This window comes from Oncorhynchus keta, chromosome 20 (genome assembly GCF_023373465.1).
Source record: "Oncorhynchus keta strain PuntledgeMale-10-30-2019 chromosome 20, Oket_V2, whole genome shotgun sequence".
NCBI classification, from domain to species: domain Eukaryota; kingdom Metazoa; phylum Chordata; class Actinopteri; order Salmoniformes; family Salmonidae; genus Oncorhynchus; species Oncorhynchus keta.
This window is the reverse complement of record NC_068440.1, coordinates 27,798,538-27,819,878: the sequence shown is the minus strand read 5'-3', so window position 1 is coordinate 27,819,878 and position 21,341 is coordinate 27,798,538. Positions and strand designations below refer to the sequence as shown.

General features: G+C 42.4%; 1 protein-coding gene across 3 annotated transcripts in view; it reads left to right on the top strand.

Moving 5' to 3' along the window:
• Window positions 1-2,203: 2,203 nt before the first annotated feature.
• Window positions 2,204-21,341, top strand: part of LOC118398988 (juxtaposed with another zinc finger protein 1-like) — a 33,635-nt gene continuing 14,497 nt past the window's right edge. For all 3 annotated transcript variants that reach the window (XR_008072979.1, XR_008072980.1, XM_052472535.1), the window contains exon 1: window positions 2,204-2,648. Coding sequence is in view for 1 of the 3 variants with exons in the window: in XM_052472535.1 (XP_052328495.1) it covers window positions 2,534-2,648 (115 nt within the window). In the remaining 2 variants the exon portion in view is untranslated. The remainder of the gene's footprint in view (window positions 2,649-21,341) is intronic.

Sequence of the window (21,341 nt, the reverse complement as noted above, 5' to 3'; positions counted from 1 at the left end):
CGCTGCGCCTTGGTTTCCTCCATTCAAATCACGCTGCGCCTTGGTTTCCTCCATTCAAATCCCGCTGCGCCTTGGTCTCCTCCATTCAACGAACGTGACATTGGAGCTGATTTCCTGGTGTTTTTACAGTTTTTTTTATGGCCAACTGAAAATTCCCCCAAAAAGTTTAATTAAATGAAAAAAAAAAAAAAAAATATATATATATATATATATTGCTCAGAAAACATATATAACTACCGGCCTGACATCGGCTACTGCAGGTAATTTGTTAGTGGGTCAGCTCAACCTTGTAAATGCATTTTTAGTGAGAAATGCAAACGTCTAGCCTGGGGGCATATACAGTACATTCAAACAAGCAACAGGTAAACGTAATATTAGGCTGTCATCCCCTCCCTCTTCTACCCCTATCTACACAGTTCCACATGCTCCCCCAGCTGAGGTTGTCACTAGTTACCACAGGCCAAAGTCAAAAAAGGCTATGAAAACAAAAATTTGCTTTTTGGTTGTAATTTAAGGTTATGTTTAGGCATAAGGTTAGCATTGTGCTTAAGGTTAGGTTTCAAATTTAACCCATCTTGTCTCAGCTGGGGGAGTGGATTCTATTAAGCTATATGGAACTGTTTTAAGAAGTTTATACCAAGGATCATTTAGCTATTTGATTTAAAAAAATGTAAGACCCATTGAAGTTTTAAAAAATGTAAAATTATTTTTGCCCATACAAGCGCATTGAATAAAATATTCACGACATGGAACAACAGATAGTTCCCCCAAAATATCAAAAGGAAGTTTTTTTCTGAAGTGTCTCCCCTATATCTGAGAGATATAAGAAAGATCAGAAAGTATTATTATTCTTTTTTTTACATGTATTTAACCCCATATTGTTGGCATTGAACAGTACCCACATATATTTCCATTCATTATTTCAACTGGTACTGGGTCCCTTCAGATGAGTATTGTGAGGCCTGTGGGCTGTCCTAGGGCAAAACAACTGACATGTACATGTTCGTGAGAGTCTCACCTTTGTACAGAGGGATGTAGCCCAAACAGTTTGGATGCTACAGACAGACGTTGGGAGATCGGCTGTACTGACTTCTCCTGACATTTGTGGAGGTAGAACACCATCGTGTTTGTGAGTCTCATTTTCCCATTAAGGGGTCATAATAGTTTGTAGGCCAAACTGTTTAGATGCTACAGACAATTTTGTGAGAAGACAGCTTTTCGGGATATCTCATGGTCTGACAAACACCGCTCTGGCTCTGTCACGACATAGGAGGATGCGGTGGATTGAGACGCATCCAATGCAAAAAATAAGATATTTATAGCTTATATGTACATATTTTTTTATTAAAAAAAAATGTTTACCTCTTTTTCTCCCCAATTGGTAGTTACAGTCTTATCCCATCGCTGCAACCCCTCCCCTACGTATATGGGAGAGACAAAGGTTGAGAGCCAGCAGCATCCAAAGCCCGCCTCGGCTACCGAACTCCCAGTGAATGCACTAGTCAGCCACCATGACAGGCATCGCCGCCGCGTCTTTCTTCTCCCTGCAACCAACTGCTGGTTTGCTTCTGAAGCTAAGCAGGGTTGGTCCTGGTCAGTTTCTGGATGGGAGACCAGATTCTGCTGGAATTGGTTTTGGAGGGCCAGTAGGAGGCACCCTTTCCTCTGGTCTAAAGAAATACATAAAAAATGTCCTGTGTAGGGTGCTGTCTTTCAGATGGGATGTTAAACATGTGTCGTGACTCTCTGTGGTCACTAAAATATCCAATGGCACTTATTGTAGGGGTGTTAAGCATGGTGTCCTTGCAGAATTCCCAATCTGGCTCTCATACCAGCATGGCCACCTACTCATCCCCAGTTTACAATTGGCTTGTTCATCCCTTGACCCTGTGACTATTCCCCAGGTTGTTGCTGTAAATGAGAATATGTTCTCAGGCATCTTACCTGGTAAAATAAGGGTTCAATAAAAATGTGTCCTCTGAAACATGACCCTGCCAAGCTGCACTGCTCACTTAACCTAGAAGCTAGCTGCACCAATGTGTCAGGGGAAACACAGTCCAGCTGGTGACTGAGTCAGCTTGCAGGTGCCTAGCTTGCCACAGGGAGTTGCTAGAGTGCAATGGGACAAGGAAATCCCTGGCAGCCAAACTCTCCCCTAACCTGGATGATGCTAGTCCAATTGTGTCCTGGGTCACGGCTGGCTATGACAGACTGGGTCTGTAGTGATGCAGTGCCTTAGATTGCTGCACCACTCTAGAGGCCCTAAATTGACCGTTTTTTATGGGGATTTTTGATTACGCTAAATAGATTTCCGCGCGGGCGCGGACATCGACCTTTTCAAGAAAACACATTGTAGGCGGGGTTTATGACTTTGTGGCTGGGGTAACTACTGACAACCTCCAGCTGCGTTTGCCGCTGCTGTGACTGTCCTGCCTGGCCGCCCGGTGTCTGATACGCTGCTCCCCTGCTCCTTCCCTGGATCCAAAGCTCGCCTCGGCTACCGAACTCCCAGTGAATGCACTAGTCAACCACCATGACAGGCATCGCCGCCGCGTCTTTCTTCTCCAACTCCTGCAGGTTCGGGGGCTGTGGGCTCCAGTTCGAGTCTCTGGCCGAGCTCATCGTCCATATCGAGGACAATCACATCGGTGAGTTGGGGAGGGAGAGAGGTAGCATAGTTAGCTAGCTAGCCCAATGCTAGGCTAGAAGAACACGGTTCCATTGCATTCCGCTATGCCTGCCTGCTTGCTACCCTTTCGCTGCAAATGCAGAATAAAAAATGAGAAAACAAACTTACCCTCGGATTTAGTGGTTGGATTTATTTTTGCATTATTATTATGCAGCAAGGGCGTAAGTTTAGCTATTTAAAAAAAAATAAACTACTAACGTTGTCATAGGTGGCTAGGCTAGTGTAGTCTAGCCAGGCAGAGGTTTTGCATTGGTCGCTGTGTTTACATTTAGGCCCGTGTTACAATGCAGCGGAGCACCTTTCGCTGATTGAGATTTATCTCTCGCCATTGTCATCACAAGTACTTAGCTGTTCTCACCCTGAACATGCGTTAATATAATACTTAATTGTAAATGATAATTGATTTGACTCGACTCAGTTACAACTAGAATAATAAATGCCGCTAGTTTAGTAGTAGACTTGTACCTATCAGGTAGCCTATGTTTTGTTTGTAAGTCAGAGTTTATCATATTATTTGGTTGTTGTCAGCTGAAATGTTTTGAATTTTGTGCCAGCAAAGTTGTTTCCCCTTTTTCTAGATAGATTGTTTCCAGTCTGCAGTCTCTCAGGTGCTTGATTTGCAAAAATGTAACGATATAATGTTTCAACTTGTTGCAGATTACCACCAAATAGGCGCTCATATCATTTGCTTGGCTTTAGGCAATATGCTACAGTTCAAATTTGCAGCAATCATCAATAATTTAGAATGCACTCATTTTATATTAAAATATAAATGGTTATTAAACATATGCCTATGTATCAGTGTCGTACAACGCACTATTTTCACCATAAACTATTGCGCATAGTTATCATAACTACGAGGCCTTAGAGTTTAATATGCTACAATTTTTTTTTTGTCTAAGTCACTCATCACAAAACAGCTGCGGCAATGAGCCAAATATTAGGTTATCTCGTAAGAATAGGCCTAATCGGATGATCAATGCTATCTATGCATGAAAGATCAGGATTTGCCCAGCCAGGTCAGACAATAACATGGCAATTTACTCCAAAACACCACAGGGTTCTCAGAAGAGGAAGTCCACAAATGTGTCCTTTGGTCTGGTTGTCACAGGATCACGGAGGCCCCTAAATCAGACCTCTTATCTAATCTTGCCCATTAGATTTAAAAAATGAGTCATTTTATCATGTGAGGTAATAACATTTAAGGCTACGTATTTTGCAACATTAATACCAATGGTATGCCCATTGCTTTTTTCCATGTGTTTCATACCAGCATGGACACATGGAGGGGGCGGGGCGGGCAAGGGATGCTCCACTGAGCTGGTCTCCATGGAGACAGGCTGTCACAGAGGGGGATGGGAGCATGCCCGAGGGGCAGCACACCTGCTGCCTCTCATACAAAGAAGGCTCCGCCCCAGCCAGCTGTGACCGTGATGTTGTTTAATTACAGGACAGGGGTGCAGTGGGGGTTTTGGTGGACGTGTGGCAGAAGACCTATCATCACCATACATCATATACCCACTCACATCAGCTGATGAGAGAAAGGGTCAGCTATCTATCTCAGAGAGTAGGTTAGCTCAGAGCTTAGCAATATCATTATTTCTGGTAGGCTTAGAGCAGTGAGCACGCATCCACATACTGTATACAGACACACACACATGCTTGACTATTATCGTGGGGACCTAACCTAAAATAGATTTCCATGCAAAATCCTATATTCACTAACCCTTAACTGAACCTCAAACTCCTAACCCCAAACCTAATTCTAAACCTTATTGTAACCCTAAATGTCCCCACAAGGGAGAATTTTCCTTGTTTTACTCCTTATGGGGATTCCTAGCACCCACAAGGATAGAAATATAACCCCCTCCCCACACAAACTCACCATCTGGCTCCTGAGGCAGCTGAGCAGAACAGGGGTCACCAGTCTGATCAGTGGGGTCAATGAATCAACCCTACAGCTGCATCGCTACAATGACTGACACCATTAATAACACATAATCATATCAATACTCTAATTAGATCTGTCCACTCAGCAAGGAGTGTGTGTGTGTTTGTGTTTTCTTGTTTGTCTTTGGTTCTTCTTGTGCTCAACCAGTGCAGTATATTCACCATTCAATTGTTACCAAATCAATAATTACAATACAGAATATGAGTATTCTCTGTGCAGGTGAACAGACTCATTTCATTACTGATATGCTGGGTTGTCCACCAGCTGCAGAAAGTCTGAAGTCCATGTTTAGAGATACAGCGCTGCCCTCTAGTGTCAGAGAATCTAATAGTATGCTGTTCATCATCCGCTGGAACTCCAGTACCATTGATAGGGTTTATTCGGTGGCATCATGCTAGGTTTTGTTGCCAAATTTTGAAAGGGAACTCTGTCATCAATATTAACGGGACCTCCTCTAAAGTAGCCTTGATATCAAAGAGCCTTCCCACAGACAAGAAATATACTTAACAAAAATATAAATGCAGCATGCAACAATTTCAACGATTTTACGGAGTTACAGTTTATATAAGGAAATTAGTCTTTTTAAATGAATAAATTAGGCCAAAATCTATGGATTTTACATGACTGGGCACCGCGCGCAGCCATAGGCCCACCCACTGGGGAGCCAGTTCCAGCCAAACAGAATGAGTTTTCCCCTGCAAAGGGGCTTTTTATTACAGACAGAATTACTCTTCAGTTTCATCAGCTGTCCAGGTGGCTGGTCTCAGACGATCCTGCGGTGAAGAAGCCGGATGTGGAGGTCCTGGGGTGGCGTGGTTACACGTGGTCTGTGGTTGTGAGGCCATTGGAGGCGGCTTATGGTAGAGCATTTTTTTTATTGATTTGACCTTTATTTAACTAGGCAAGTCAGTTAAGAACAAATTCTTATTTTCAATGACTGCCTAGGAACAGTGGGTTAACTGCCTGTTCAGGGGCAGAACGACAGATTTGTACCTTGTCAGCTCAGGGATTTGAACTTGCAACCTTTCGGTTACTAGTCCAACGCCCTAACCATTAGGCTACCCTGCCACCCCGAACATTTAATTATCTGGCAACAGCTCTTTTGGACATTCCTGCAGTCGGCATGCCAATTGCACACTCCCTACAAACTTGAGATACAGTGGGGCAAAAAAGTATTTAGTCAGCCACCAATTGTGCAAGTTCTCCCACTTAAAAAGATGAGAGGCCTGTAATTCTCATCATAGGTACACTTCAACTATGACAGACAAAATGAGGAAATAAATCAAGAAAATCACATTGTAGGATTTTTAATGAATTTATTTGCAAATTATGGTGGAAAATAAGTATTTGGTCAATAACAAAAGTTTCTCAATACTTTGTCATTGCCAACAAAGGGTATATAACAGAGGTCAAATGTTTTCTGTAAGTCTTCACAAGGTTTTCACACACCGTTTCTGGTATTTTGGCCCATTCTTCCATGAGATCTCCTCTAGAGCAGTGATGTTTTGGGGATGTTGCTGGGCAACACGGACTTTCAACTCCCTCCAATGATTTTCTATGGGGTTGAGTTCTGGAGACTGGCTAGGCCACTCCAGGACCTTGAAATGCTTCTTACGAAGCCACTCCTTTGTTGCCCGGGCGGTGTGTTTGGGATCATTGTCATGCTGAAAGACCCAGCCATGTTTAATCTTCAATGCCCTTGCTGATGGAAGGAGGTTTTCACTCAAAATCTCACGATACATGGCCCCATTCATTCTTTCCTTTACACGGATCAGTCCTCCTGGTCCCTTTGCAGAAAAACAGCCCCAAAGCATGATGTTTCCACCCCCATGCTTCACAGTAGGTATGGGGTTCTTTGGATGCAACTCAGCATTCTTTTTCCTCCAAACACGACGAGTTGGGTTTTTACCAAAAAGTTATATTTTGGTTTATCTGACCATATGACATTCTCCCAATCTTCTTCTGGATCATCCAAATGCTCTCTAGCAAACTTCAGACGGGCCTGGACATGTACTGGCTTAAGCAGGGGGACACGTCTGGCACTGCAGGATTTGAGTCCCTGGCAGCGTAGTGTGTTACTGATGGTAGGCTTGGCATATATTATATTATTATTATTACTTTGGTCTCAGCTCTCTGCAGGTCATTCACTAGGTCCCCCCGTGTGGTTCTGTGATTTTTGCTCACCGTTCTTGTGATCATTTTGACCCCACGGGGTGAGACCTTGCGTGGAACCCCAGATCGAGGGAGATTATCAGTGGTCTTGTATGTCTTCCATTTCCTACTAATTGCTCCCACAGTTGATTTCTTCAAACCAAGCTGCTTAGCTATTGCAGATTCAGTCTTCCCAGCCTGGTGCAGGTCTACAATTTTGTTTCTGGTGTCCTTTGACATCTCTTTGGTCTTGGCCATAGTGGAGTTTGGAGTGTGACTGTTTGAGGTTGTGGACAGGTGTCTTTTATACTGATAACAAGTTCAAACAGGTGCCATTAATACAGGTAACGAGTGGAGGACAGAGGAGACTCTTAAAGAAGAAGTTACAGGTCTGTGAGAGCCAGAAATCTTGCTTGTTTGTAGGTGACCAAATACTTATTTTCCAGCATAATTTGCAAATAAATTCATAAAAAATCCTACAATGTGATTTTCTGGATTTTTTTTTCTCATTTTGTCTGTCATCGTTGAAGTGTACCTATGATGAAGATTACAGGCCTCTCTCATCTTTTTAAGTGGGAGAACTTGCAAAATTGGTGGCTGACTAAATACTTTTTTGCCCCACTGTATCTGTGGCATTGTGTTGTGTGTCGAAACTGCACATTTTAGAGTGGCCTTTTATTTCCCCCAGCACAAGGTGCACCTGTGTAATGATCATGCTGTTTAATCATCTTCTTGATATGCCACATCTGTCAGGTGGATGGATTATCTTGGCAAAGGAGAAATGCTGACTAACTGGGATGTAAACAAATGTGTGTAAAAACATAGAGAGAAATCAGCTTTTTGTGCATATAGAACATTTCTGGGATCTTTTATTTTGGCTCATGAAACATGGGACCAACACTTTACATGTTGCATTTTATGTCAGTGTCTATATAGGACAAATGATAATCTACAGACATTCAGTGGCCCTTCAGGACTGTGCACATTTGTGTTTCTGAGGTACAGGGTTGTCCTGTATGTAGGTTACATGTATGATCATGTCTTTAAGTTAGATGTGTGTGTGTGGGGTCAGAGAAGAGCAATATAGTGATGTCAGCCTTGGCTAGCTGTGTGCCAGACTGCCAGTGTTCTGTTGTCATTACCTGAACAAGTACATACCTGCCTCACACCTGAAACCACCCCTTCCCCTGTGCTACCTAGAGATAGAGAGAGGGGAGGAAAGAGGAGTGGAAGAGCGTGAAGAAGAGGGAAACAGAGAGTGAGAGAGGCAGAGATGCCACACACAGTGCTTCCTAAATTGGTAAATGTTGCTAGTACAACTTGTTTCTGTTAATCATGTATCCTGTTAGCTGTCAAATGTAACCTAGATCTAAGGTCGTTGTGTATGTGAGTCTGCTAATATAATGTAATGATAGTACAGGCAGGCACTGTATATCCGTCTGTGACCAGAAGGGGCCAGTGTAGCACTGTTTCTTTTCACTGTTCTGTTAAACGCTTGCTATTGCTTACTGACTACTGTACTGTTGCATTTCCAACTTTGGAGTGTCTCTATAGTTGAAATAGGCATCCTTTCCTGTGTTATTGGTTTGTCTTAACTCCATTTTTGGATTAGGCATATGTCTTTTTTTCTTGTGATTACGTTATGTGTGTAGGATGTGAAAGCAATGATTCCACTACAACATATCTTACTAACCCAGTCATGTCAACCCAGTCATGTCAGATCAGTGATTTAATCCAGGACCTGAAGGGAGGGAGGTGGGAAGGAAGGGTGGAAGGTAGGGTACACTGTATAAGTATTTGAACAGTGTCCATGTTTGTTGTTGATGCCTGGTGTGTTGGTGGCTATTTCCTCTCTCCCCCTCTGAACTCAATGCTGAGGTGTGACATAGAAGGTGTGTGTGTGTGCTCCAAATGACCTGTCTGGGCGTAACGAGGCAATTAGTGTGTCCCAGAATGGAAAATACACCACCGCAACACACGCACACCCTCAGAAGTCGCAGGGCCTGAAAGCCCCAACATGCACTGGGAAGTCTAATTACAGAGGGGTGTACCCTCCCTCTCTTTCCCCACTCTCCTCCTTTTTCTCTCTTCCCTCTCTCCATCCGGTGCCTGCTGCTTCAGAAACACATTAAAACACACTCTGGCTTAATTAGCAGTCTGGAAAACAAGACCTGCATTCTTGGCCTGCTGTGACACACACACACACACACACACACACACACCCACACACACACATACACATACACATACACAGTTTTGTATTGCTATCCTTGTGGGGACCAAATAATTGATGCCCATACAAAATACTATTTTCCCTAAATGTAACCTTAACCTAAGCCTAACCTTAACCCCTAACCCTAAAACTTTACCTAAACCTAACCTTAACTCCTAACCTTAATTCTAACCCGAAGCCTAAACCTAAGCCTAAAATAGCATTTTTCCTCATGGGGACCGGCAAAATGTTCCTTTTTTTACTATCCTTGTGAGGACTTCTGTTACCCACAAGTATAGTTAAACAAACAAATGCACACACAGGTGGGGCCTTATCTTTGACCGGTAGGAGGCAGTAGTAGACTGTTGGTCAGAAAAGCAATGTTGTGTTGAAGTCCATAGAGTGCTGTTTGATGGGTAGCTGATTTAATGACAGGAACACTAATTTGGACTATATTTATGACTCTCTTATGCCCCCAATTTACATTCATATACACAGGTACACACCCATGCCACACACTGTCTTTTGGAAAGCACTGGACCAGTGTGACAGCTGTAACACAAGCTCCGTTTGATTTGATTTTTTCATTTAGCATACACTCTTATCCAGAGCAACTTACAGTAGTGAGTGCATATATTTTTCATTACTTGTCCTCCATGGGAATCGAACCCACAACCTTGGTGACGCAAGCACCATCCTCTACCAACTGAGCCACACGGGACCACTTCTCCATCATGGGGGTGTGTGTGTGTGTGTGTGTGTGTGTGTGTGTGTGTGTGTGTGTGTGTGTGTGTGTGTGTGTGTGTGTGTGTGTGTGTGTGTGTGTGTGTGTGTGTGTGTGTGCATGTGTGCGCCTGCCTTGTTACAGTGGCGGTATCAGGAGTATACTTGCTTCCTGTCCTGCTAGGTGAACGGAAGCCATAAAGTTGGGGAACATTTATTGCTCTCCCCCTCTGCACCTGGTTTACTTAATTCCCCCCTCCCCCATCCCCAACGTTCTAGAGTATGTGGTTAGCTTTGCGGAGCTTGACATTAGGGCTGGGCGATATGGCCTAAAAATCATGTCTCTATTTTTTTTCTTTAAAAAAAAAAAAAACTTATGGGCGATTTACTATATATATCTTAATGTTTTCTCTAAGTGTTGTTGTACAATTTGAAGGTCAAATACACTGCATTTCAAACAGGTAGCAATGATCTAACAAATTCAGGGCTTGTGACGTTATACCTAGGCTAAATACAAGCCTTTCACAACCATAAGACCCACTAATATGATTTTATCAAAATAGGTTAACCTGTTTTTGCTGTTGCAATATTCACTGATCTGGCTTTCAAGTCTGTCTATAAAGCAGTAGTGGTGCGTGGGTAAAATCACTGAGGAAGACGAGACACTAAAAAAGCCATATTACAACCTATGTTGTGATAATTATGTTTGCTCTATAATCCCTTAGTTCATACGTGACCACGATATACAATAAGGTGGTGACAACAAAAAGACAAGTCACACAGCGGCGGAATATATTCAACTACACATATTTGTTTAATCACAAAACCCACAAAGCAAATATGGCATACAAACAGTTATCACCTGCAGCATAGTCAAGCAAGTTAATGTTTTCGACAGTTTACTAAACTACTGATTTTAGAACTACGGCGTTACCGGAAGTCCACACAAAGACAACAGACACATTGCCTCTGCTATTCCAGCACCATTTTAAACATCATCAAATCAACAAGGCCATGGTTAGTTTCATACACTGAAAACAAACGTACAGATACCAAAAACGATTTAGTCCAATCAATGTTGCTAAATGGACGACGCAGGAGAAGATGGCTGACGTTTTACGTGTTCCTAACCGATTGTGTGTTTATGTTCGTTTTTTTGCGTTTTAACTTATTTTCTACATCTCTCATGACCGAAAATAACTTCTGGACATCAGAACAGAGTTTACTCACCACGAACTGGCAGAAGATTTTTTTTCCTTTAACGAGTCCGATGAGCCCGACGTGAAGAACCTACTGCTTTCCCGGGAAGAGGCCCAAATCCCCGTCATTGGCGTGAAGAAACGACAGAGAAGAAGAAACGACGGAGTCTTGAGGTTTTGCTTGCCTGAGTATCTCATGATAAGCTGTAGACCACACTATCTACCTAGTTTTCATCTATATTTTTCGTAGCTGTCTACATACCACCACAGTCCGATGCTGGCATTAAGACTGCACTCAATGAGCTGTATTCCGCCATAAGCAAACAGGAAAACGCTCATCCAGAGGCGGCGCTCCTAGTGGCCTGGGACTTTAATGCAGGGAAACTTAAATCTGTTTTACCAAATTTCTATCAGCATGTTAAATGTGCAACCAGAGGGAGGGAAAAACTCAAGACCACCTTTACTCCACACACAAAGATGCATACAAAGCTCTCCCTTGCCCTCCATTTGGCAAATATGACCTTAAAATTCTATCCTCATGATTCCTGCTTACAAGCAAAGATTTATGCAGGAAGCACCAGTGACTCGGTCAATAAAAAAGTGGTCAGATGAAGCAGATGCTAAGCTACAGGACTGTTTTGCTAGCACAGACTGAAATATGTTCCGGGAGTCTTCCAATGGTATTGAGGAGTACACCACATAAATCATTGGCTTCATCGATGACGTCATCCCCACAGTGACCGTACCTACATACCCCAACCAGAAACCATGGATTACAGGCAACATCCTCACTGAGCTAAAGGCTAGAGCTGCCGCTTTCAAGGAGCGGGACACTAACCCGGAAGCTTATAAGAAATCCCGCTATGCCTTCCGATGAACCATTTAACAGGCAAAGTGTCAGTACAGGACTATGATCGAATCGTACTACACCGGCTCCTGTGCTTGTCGGATATGGCAAGGCTTGCAAACCATTACAGACTACAAAGGGAAGCACAGCCGAGTGCTACCCAGTGACACAAGCCTACCAGACAAGCTAAACTAGTTCTATGCTCGCTTCGAGGCAAATAACACTGAAACATGCATGAGAGCACCAGCTGTTCCGGACAACTGTGTGATCATGCTCTCTGCAGATGATGTGAGTAAGACCTTTAAACATATCAACAGTCACACGGCTGCAGGGCCAGCTGGATTACCAGGACATGTACTGCGAGCATGTGCTGACCAACCGGCAAGTGTGTTCACTGATATTTTCAACCTCTTCCTGTCCGAGTCTGTAATAACAACATGTTTTAAGCAGACCACCATAGTCCCTGTTCCGAAGAACACTAAGGTAACCTTTCTAAATGACTATCGACCTGTAGCACTCACGTCTGTAGCCATGTATTGCTTTGAAAGGCTGGTCATAGCGCACATCAACACCATTATCCCAAAAACCCTAGACCCACTCCAATTTGCATACCGCCCTAACAGATCCACAGATGATACAATCTATATTGCACTCCATACTGCCCTTTCCCACCTGGACAAAATAAAACCCTAAGTAAGAATGCTATTCATTGACTACAGCTCAGTGTTCAACACCATAGTGCCCTTAAAGATCATCACTAAGCTAAGGACCCTGGGACTAAACACCTCCCTCTGCAACTGAATCCTGGCCGCCCCCAGGTGGTAATGGTAGGTAACAACACATCCGCTACGCTGATCCTCAGAGAGGATAGAGAGAGCGAGAGAAAGCTTAAATTCACACAGGACACTGGATAAGACAGGAGAAATACTCCAGATATAACAGACTGACCCTAGCCCCATGACACAAACTATTGCAGCATAAATACTGGAGGCTGAGACAGGAGGGGTCGGGAGACACTGTGGCCCGTCCGACGATACCCCTGGACAGGGCCAAACAGGCAGGATATAACCCCATCCACTGCCAGAGCACAACCCCCACACCACTAGAGGGATATCTTCAACCACCAACTTACTATCCTGAGACAAGGCCGAGTATAGCCCACGAAGATCTCCCCCACTGCACAAACCCGAGGTGGGGCCCGCCAATCCGGATATGGAAGACCACGTCAGTGACTCAACCCACTCAAGTGACGCACCCCTCCTAGGGACAGCATGGAAGAGCACCAGTAAGCCAGTGACTCAGCCCCTGTAGTAGGGTTAGAGACATAGCATCCCAGTGGAGAGAGGGAAACCGGCCAGGCAGAGACAGCAAGTAAGGTTCGTTGCTCCAGTGCCTTTCCATTCACCTTCACACTCCTGGGCCAGACTACACTGAATCGTAGGACCTACTGAAGAGATGAGTCTTCGATAAAGACTTAAAAGTAGAGACACATGGATAGGCAGACCATTCCATAAAAATGGAGCTCTATAGGAGAAAGCCCTGCCTCCAGCTGTTTGCTTAGAAATTCTAAAGACAATTAGGAGGCCTGCGTCTTGTGAATGTAGAGTTTAAAAAAATATATATATATTTCACCTTTATTTAACCAGGTAGGCTAGTTGAGAACAAGTTCTCATTTGCAACTGCGACCTGGCCAAGATAAAGCATAGCAGTGTGAACAGACAATACAGAGTTACACATGGAGTAACCAATTAACAAGTCAATAACACAGTAGAAAAAAAGAGTCTATATACATTGTGTGCAAAAGGCATGAGGAGGTAGGTGAAGGAGTGGTGAGGAGGCAGAGAACTGGAATGAAAGGCGGCCAAATGAGGTGTTAGCTTTAGGGATGATCAGTGAGATACACCTGCTGGAGCGCGTGCTACGGGTGGGTGTGGTCATCGTAACCAGTGAACTGAGATAAGGCGGAGCTTTACCTAGCATGGACTTGTAGATGACCTGGAGCCAGTGGGTCTGGCGACGAATATGTAGCGAGGGCCAGCCGACTAGAGGATACAGGTCGCAGTGGTGGGTGGTATAAGGTGCTTTAGTAACAAAACGGATGGCACTGTGATAAACTGCATCCAGTTTGCTGAGTAGAGTATTGGAAGCTATTTTGTAGATGACATCGCCGAAGTCGAGGATCGGTAGGATAGTCAGTTTTACTTGGGTAAGTTTGGCGGCGTGAGTGAAGATTTGATTTTAGATTGGAGATGTTTGATATGAGTCTGGAAGGAGAGTTTACAGTCTAGCCAGACACCTAGGTACTTATAGATGTCCACATATTCTAGGTCGGAACCATCCAGGGTGGTGATGCTAGTCGGGCGTGCGGGTGCAGGCAGCGAACAGTTGAAAAGCATGCATTTGGTTTTACTAGCGTTTAAGAGCAGTTGGAGGCAACGGAAGGAGTGTTGTATGGCATTGGAGCTTGTTTGGAGGTTAGATAGCACAGTGTCCAATGACGGGCCGGAAGTATACAGAATGGTGTCGTCTGCGTAGAGGTGGATCAGGGAATCGCCCGCAGCAAGAGCAACATCATTGATATATACAGAGAAAAGAGTCGGCCCGAGAATTGAACCCTGTGGGACCCCCCTAGAGACTGCCAGAGGACCGGACAGCATGCCCTCCGATTTGACACACTGAACTCTGTCTGCAAAGTAGTTGGTGAACCAGGCAAGGCAGTCATCAGAAAAACCGAGGCTACTGAGTCTGCCGATAAGAATATGGTGATGGACAGAGTCGAAAGCCTTCGCAAGGTCGATGAAGATGGCTGCACAGTACTGTCTTTTATCGATGGCGGTTAGGATATTGTTTAGTACCTTGAGCGTGGCTGAGGTGCACCCGTGACCGGCTCGGAAACCAGAGATTGCACAGCGGAGAAGGTACGGTGGGATTCGAGATGGTCAGTGACCTGTACGTATAGATACGTGTAGGTATGTACGGCAGGACCAAATCAGAAAGATGGGTAAGACAAAGCCCATGTAATGCTTTGTAGGTTAGCAGCACAACCTTGAAATCAGCCCTAGCCTTAACAGGAAGCCAGTGTAGAGGGGCTTGCACTGGAGTAATATGATCACATTTTTTGGTTCTAGTCAAGATTCTAGCAGCCTAATCCGGGTCGATGGACAGAAAGTTTCTGATTTTTGCAATGTTAAGTAGATGGAAAAAAGCTGTCCTTGAAACAGTTGATATGTTCGTCAAAAGAGCGGTCATGGTCCAGAGTAACGCCAAGGTCCTTCATGATGAATTGTCAGATTCAACAGCAGATTTCTTTGTTTCTTGTGACTTAGAACTAGCATCTCTGTTTTGTCCGAGTTTAAAAGTAGAACATTTGCCGCCATCCACTTCCTTATGTCTGAAACACAGGCTTCCAGGGAGGGCAATTGTGGGGCTTCACCGTGTTTCATCGAAATGTACAGCTGTGTGTCGTCCGCACAGCAGTGAAAGTTAACATTATATTTCCGAATGACATCACCAAGAGGTAAGAAATATAGTGAAAACAATAGTCGTCCTAAAATGGAGCCTTGAGGAACACCGAAATTTACAGTTGATTTGTCAGAGGACAAACCATCTACAGAGACGAACTAATATCTCCGACAGATAAGATCTAAACCAGGTCAGAACTTGACCGTGTAGTCCAATTTGGGCTGCCAATCTCTCCAAAAGAATCTGGTGATCGATGGTATCAAAAGCAGCACTAAGGAGAGTAAAGGTGCTTGCCGGGGGGAGGGGTCGGTTGGATACTGCTTGGGTGTAGGTGCTACATATGCTGATATTGATGGTTTGGTGCGCTTTTTTACCTTTTTTTATTTTTTAAACATTTTAACGCACTCTCAATTTCAACATTTTAATCTATCGTTGGACAGCAAGTGCTGGCCCCGCCACTTGAGTGATTCTTATCTTAACATAAAAGAGCAGACAGATACAACAAGACCCAGAGTTCTAGGTACAAAGTAAATATTACAAAGCAAGACATACAGAATAAGGACAGGTAGAAAGAAAGAGGGTAGATGTGACTGGGGTGAATAGGGGGGGGGGTCATTGTCCATATTTTTAGGGGGATTGTTCTGTAGCCAAATCCAAACTGGCAGCCCATAGTTTGCTAATTATTTTATCGTTTTTTGTATCAAAGGAGGCCATATGCTTTCTGGCATCAATCAACCAAATGCCACAGCAGCAACATGGCATACTCTTTTGTTCCAGACAGCATCCTATACATGAGCTACATACTGAGACAGGGGGCGCTGTTTCCCCCACTCTGATTTCTCTGGTGAGATTTAGCTAGTTGCGAATTGACGGAAAACTATGAAAACACAGAGAGAAATATTGTATAATTTTTTTTATTGGTCAAATTATTGGAGACGCCTGGCATCCATAAATACATGCCACTCGGAAAATTCCCTTTTTAGTTACAAATTTAACAAGAACCATGCATAATACACATTCGCTAATAATGACCAACTTCTTGTAACAGGCACATGTCTTATCAACAATCTCTCAAGCCCACGTGCTAGTAATTAGCCAGCTAATCTTTATATTTCAGTTTAGCCCACAATCTATTTACTAGCTAACAAGGTTGACCAATTGAATTGTTATGAACACACCCTTCTGTCTGTTTCCAACTGTTTGAAAAGCATGTCCACTTTGTTCAGATGTTGAAATCAAGTGGCCTACCTTATTTCTCAGAATGAGAAATAGAACGAATTGCCAATTCCGTATATAATTCTGTTTTATGCTTATTGCACATTTTAAAAACGGTCTTTGGCTATAGTGCTTCTACCGGTACTTGGTACCCCAATACCACGACAAACTGAGCATTCATTTTACAGAATCAATATTCAGTGATACTCTCGTTTTAGTAGTGTCTGCTCTGCGCGCAATGTGAGTAATTGAGACATAAAAAGGGTATTGTTAGAAAAGTTATCTTCTCTATTACAGTAAAATAATGTTTTGGTGTCCATATGACCGATTCTGTTGGAACAAACCTCAAATGCAAATGGTGAGTTTAAACCACTTGTCAGAGAGGAAGATGTGATCTCTCAATTTTGTTGGCAGGGGGAGCGGCTTGGTGTATGTGTAAACCATAGCGGAAGAGGCGAAGCAACCTCTTTCTAAAATATATTTTGGACCTAATCCAACTCCCATTGTTAGGGCGGAGGCGTGCATGTCATCATTATATACAGATCTCTGGTGTAAATGGGAATGTGCACAGAGGAGCAAAGAAGATGAGACCAAAAATACACCATGAGAAAAAGCAGACATAAAACTCATAAAAGCTGAAAAACAACTAAACCTTGATTCTGGCGACAAAGGCATTTGGAATATCATGCAAAAACATAGATCTAATTAATTTGATTAATTCAAATGTATCGCCCAGCCCTACTTGACATTCTGTTGTATGCTAGCTAGGTCGAAACACTTAATTCTGTTAATTAATAAAGCCCTTTAAAACTCCTGCATTACCTAATATTGTTGTTACTAACATTTAGAAGTATGAGATACAAAACCCGGTCACAAGGATGGCGAATCTTTGAAATTCCGTCTGCCACTAAACGATTTAGGAAAAAACTGCTTTTGTTCCATAGGTGAGGTACGAAGAACTAATCTTTAGAATACCTTAAAGGCAATTCAGAATGTAGATTGAGGACCTCTACTGAGGAATGTGGTTGTTTTGCATGATTGTGTTGCGTAGGGTTAACACAGTATTTGTATTTTATTGGTGTATTTCCTATGCTCCTACACTGTCGTGATTGTGTAATTGTGAAATCCAGGGCGCCCTTGTAAAAGAGACCTTGTTATCAATTAGGGATGCACGATACATCGGCGAACATATTGGAATCGGCTGATGTTAGCTAAAAATACCAACATCGGTATCGACCCGATGTCTACTTCTTACGGCTGAAATCCTGTTAACGCGATCGATTTGACAACAGCCAGTGAAAGTGCAGGGCGCCATATTCAAACAACAGAAATCTCATAATTAAAATTCCTCAAGCATACAAGTATTATACACCATTTTAAAGATAAACTTGTTGTTAATTTCACCACAGTGTCCGATTTCAAAAAGGCTTTACAGCAAAAGCACACCATATGATTATGTTAGGTCAGCATCTAGTCACAGAAAAACACAGCCATTTTTCCAGCCAAAGAGAGGAGTCACAAAAAGCAGAAATAGAGATAAAATGAATCACTAACCTTTGATGATCTTCATCAGATGACACTCATAGGACTTCATGTTACACAATACATGTATGTTTGTTCGATAAAGTTCATATTTATATCCACAAATCTCTGTTTACATTGGTGCGTTATGTTCAGTAATGTTTTGCTTCCAAAACATCCAGTGATTTTGCAGAGAGCCACATCAATTTATAGAAATACTCATCATAAATGTTGATGAAAATACAAGTGTTATACATGGAATTAAAGATATACTTCTCCTTAATGCAACCGCTGTGTCAGATTTCAAAAAAGCTTTACGGAAAAAGCACACCATGCAATAATCTGAGTACAGTGCTCAGAGACAAAAACAAGCCATATAGATTCCCGCCATGTTGTGGAGTCAACAGAAGTCAGAAATAGCATTATAGATATTCACTTACCTTTGATAATCTTCATCAGAATGCACTCCCAGGAATCCCAGTTCCACAATAAATGTTTGTTTTGTTCGATAAAGTCCATAATTTATGTCCAAATACCTCCTTTTTGTTTGTGCGTTTAGTTCACAAATCCAAATTCACAAGGGGCAGGCACTTAGTTCAGACGACAGCTCCATTACAGTTCGTAGAAATATGTCAAACGATGTATAGAATCAAACGATGTATAGAATCAATCTTTAGGATGTTTTTATCATAAATCTTCAATAATATTCCTACTGGACAATTCCTTTGTCTTTAGAAAGGAAAAGGAACGCAGCTAACTCACGGGCGCGCGCGAGACTGAGCTCATGGCATTCTGCCAGACACCTGACTCAAACAGCTCTTATTCTCCCCCCCCTTCACAGTAGAAGCCTGAAACAAGGTTCTAAAGACTGTTGACATCTAGTGGAAGCCTTAGGAAGTGCAATCAAACCAAATTTTATACTGTTTATTGGATAGGCCAAGACTTGAAAACCTACAAACCTCAGATTTCCCACTTCCTGATTGGATTTCTTCTCAGGTTTTTTTCATTCAAACAGTTGTAGAAACTTCAGAGTGTTTTCTTTCTATCCAAATCTACTAATTATATGCATATCTTAATTTCTGGGCCTGAGTAGCAGGCAGTTTACTCTGGGCACCTTATTTATCCAAGCTACTCAATACTGCCCCCCAGCCATAATAAGTTAACGCTGATGTTAAAAACCGATGTCAAAGCTGCCATGCATACCTATATAACATGATGCAATGACTCCACGTAACATTTTGCGGTTCACTTGCAACACAGCATTCCTAATCTAGCCCACAATGTCTGCTGTGTGGATCGAACAGTCATTTGAAAGAGTAAGAAAATTGCAACGAGACAACTCAATAGCGAAATCCATTAAAGCCAAGACAATGTAATTCATTGCCCTTGACAATCAACCGTTCTCAGTCGTGGTTGATGTTCGCACCGGTACGCACTACCAAGTACGCTATTTTTCAGATGTTACCCTACTGGAGTTACACAGTAATAGTGTCACTGCTATTAGCTTCACAACATACATACTATGGAACGCCGTTTGGGTCTTTGACAGTGCTACTTTATCCTTTTTGACATGCAAAGCTGTTAAAAAAATCTGAAAACGCGCCCACGAACAATGTGTTTACAATACCGTGTTGGTAATAAAGCATAATTTGTTAGACCACAACTTCTGGGGTAGCAAGCTTTAGCTTGGTACCTAGCTAGCACCAATACAACCAGCCTGAAAACAATGACCAGTAGAAACTGCAGTCACTTTCATAATTCTTAGCAATGATTTAGGAATCTTTGTGACTAAGTATTAGCTAGGTTGTCACTTGTTCGCCTATTGAAATTGAACTTTAGTTCTTGAAAATAAATAGCTAGCCAGTTACTTAACCCTGTTGCCCAAAGCTAACGTTATAAGCAGCCATCTGGCTAGTGAGGCTCGACCGGACCGGGTTATGTGTTGTGAAGCTACCCACAATAATGATTAGGCACAATAGTGGAATTTGCAGGTTGCCTTCAAAATAAAAGTATGTAATTGACAGTGATGCAAATTAATACAAGTAGTAGAATTATGCCATACCTTTATTTTGAAGGCTAACTGCAACTTCCACTATTGTGTCTAATCCTTATTGTGGCTAGCTTCACATAGAAGGGTCCGACCACCATTAATCAAATAAGAACTATCTTATAAATTGGGGTTATTTTAGATGATGACACCTATCTATATAGTTAGCTAGCTATAGCTACTGAAACACATTTGTCGTTTTGCTGTGTCTTTGGGGAAGAACATTGTTTGCATCCATGAGATAGCTAGCTTTTTTTAATGACCAGCGCTGTAGGTGCGTGAGACAAATTTACAAGCATCGTAGCATACGTATCGATGAATCGTTGTGACATATGAAATACGATTAATAGTGTAATCAATGTGTAATAACTACGTACAAAAAAATAAATGCGTTAAATTATTATGTGATGTGCAGTCATATTCAGATCCTGATTGGTCAACAAGCTTATTTGACACATCAAATAGTGTTATTTGATGTGTATCTTTTTTGATATGCAAAGACCCAAACGACGTTCTATAGAAATCCTGGTTGAGAATGAAACGACTGAAGAAATGAACAACGAAACAGCACAGCAAGTACGTGAAAGAAAAAGTTTTGATTAAGTTTTACTAGTAACGGGGACAAACTAATAATATTTTATTGGCATTTACGTGTGCGTGTCTCCCTTTATTTAACTAGGCAAGTCAGTTTGCCTAGTTAAATAACATCGTGCTGATGCCGATGTTTGCATTTTTAGCTAATGTCCGATTCCGATATGTTCACCATATATCGTGCATCCTTAGAGGCTGCTTTGAAGAATCTCAGTATATTTTAATTTGTTCAACATTTTCTTGCTTACTACATGATTCCATATGTGTTATTTCATGGTTTTGATGTATTCACTATTATGTAGAAAAACTCTGAAATGAATATATATCCCTGTATGTGTCAACTTCTGACTGGTACTGTACGTCTTTTGTTCTAGCAATACAAGGAATGGCCTCCTACTGTGACAAGTACATATCGTCAGTCTCGGTGTGTCTCTCTCTCTCTTTCTTTCTCTCTCTCTTTCTCTCTCTTTCTTTCTCTCTCTCTCTTTCTTTCTCTCTTTTTCTCTCTCTTTCTCTCTTTTTCTCTCTCTTTCTCTCTCTCTCTTTCTCTCTCTCTCCTCTTTCTCTCTCTCTTTCTTTCTCTCTTTCTCTTTCTTTCTTTCTCTCTTTCTCTTTCTTTTTTTCTCTCTTTCTCTCTCTTTCTCTCTCTCTTTCTTTCTCTCTCTCTTTCTTTCTCTTTCTTTCTCTCTTTCTCTTTCTTTCTTTCTCTCTCTCTCTCCTCTTTTTCTCTCTC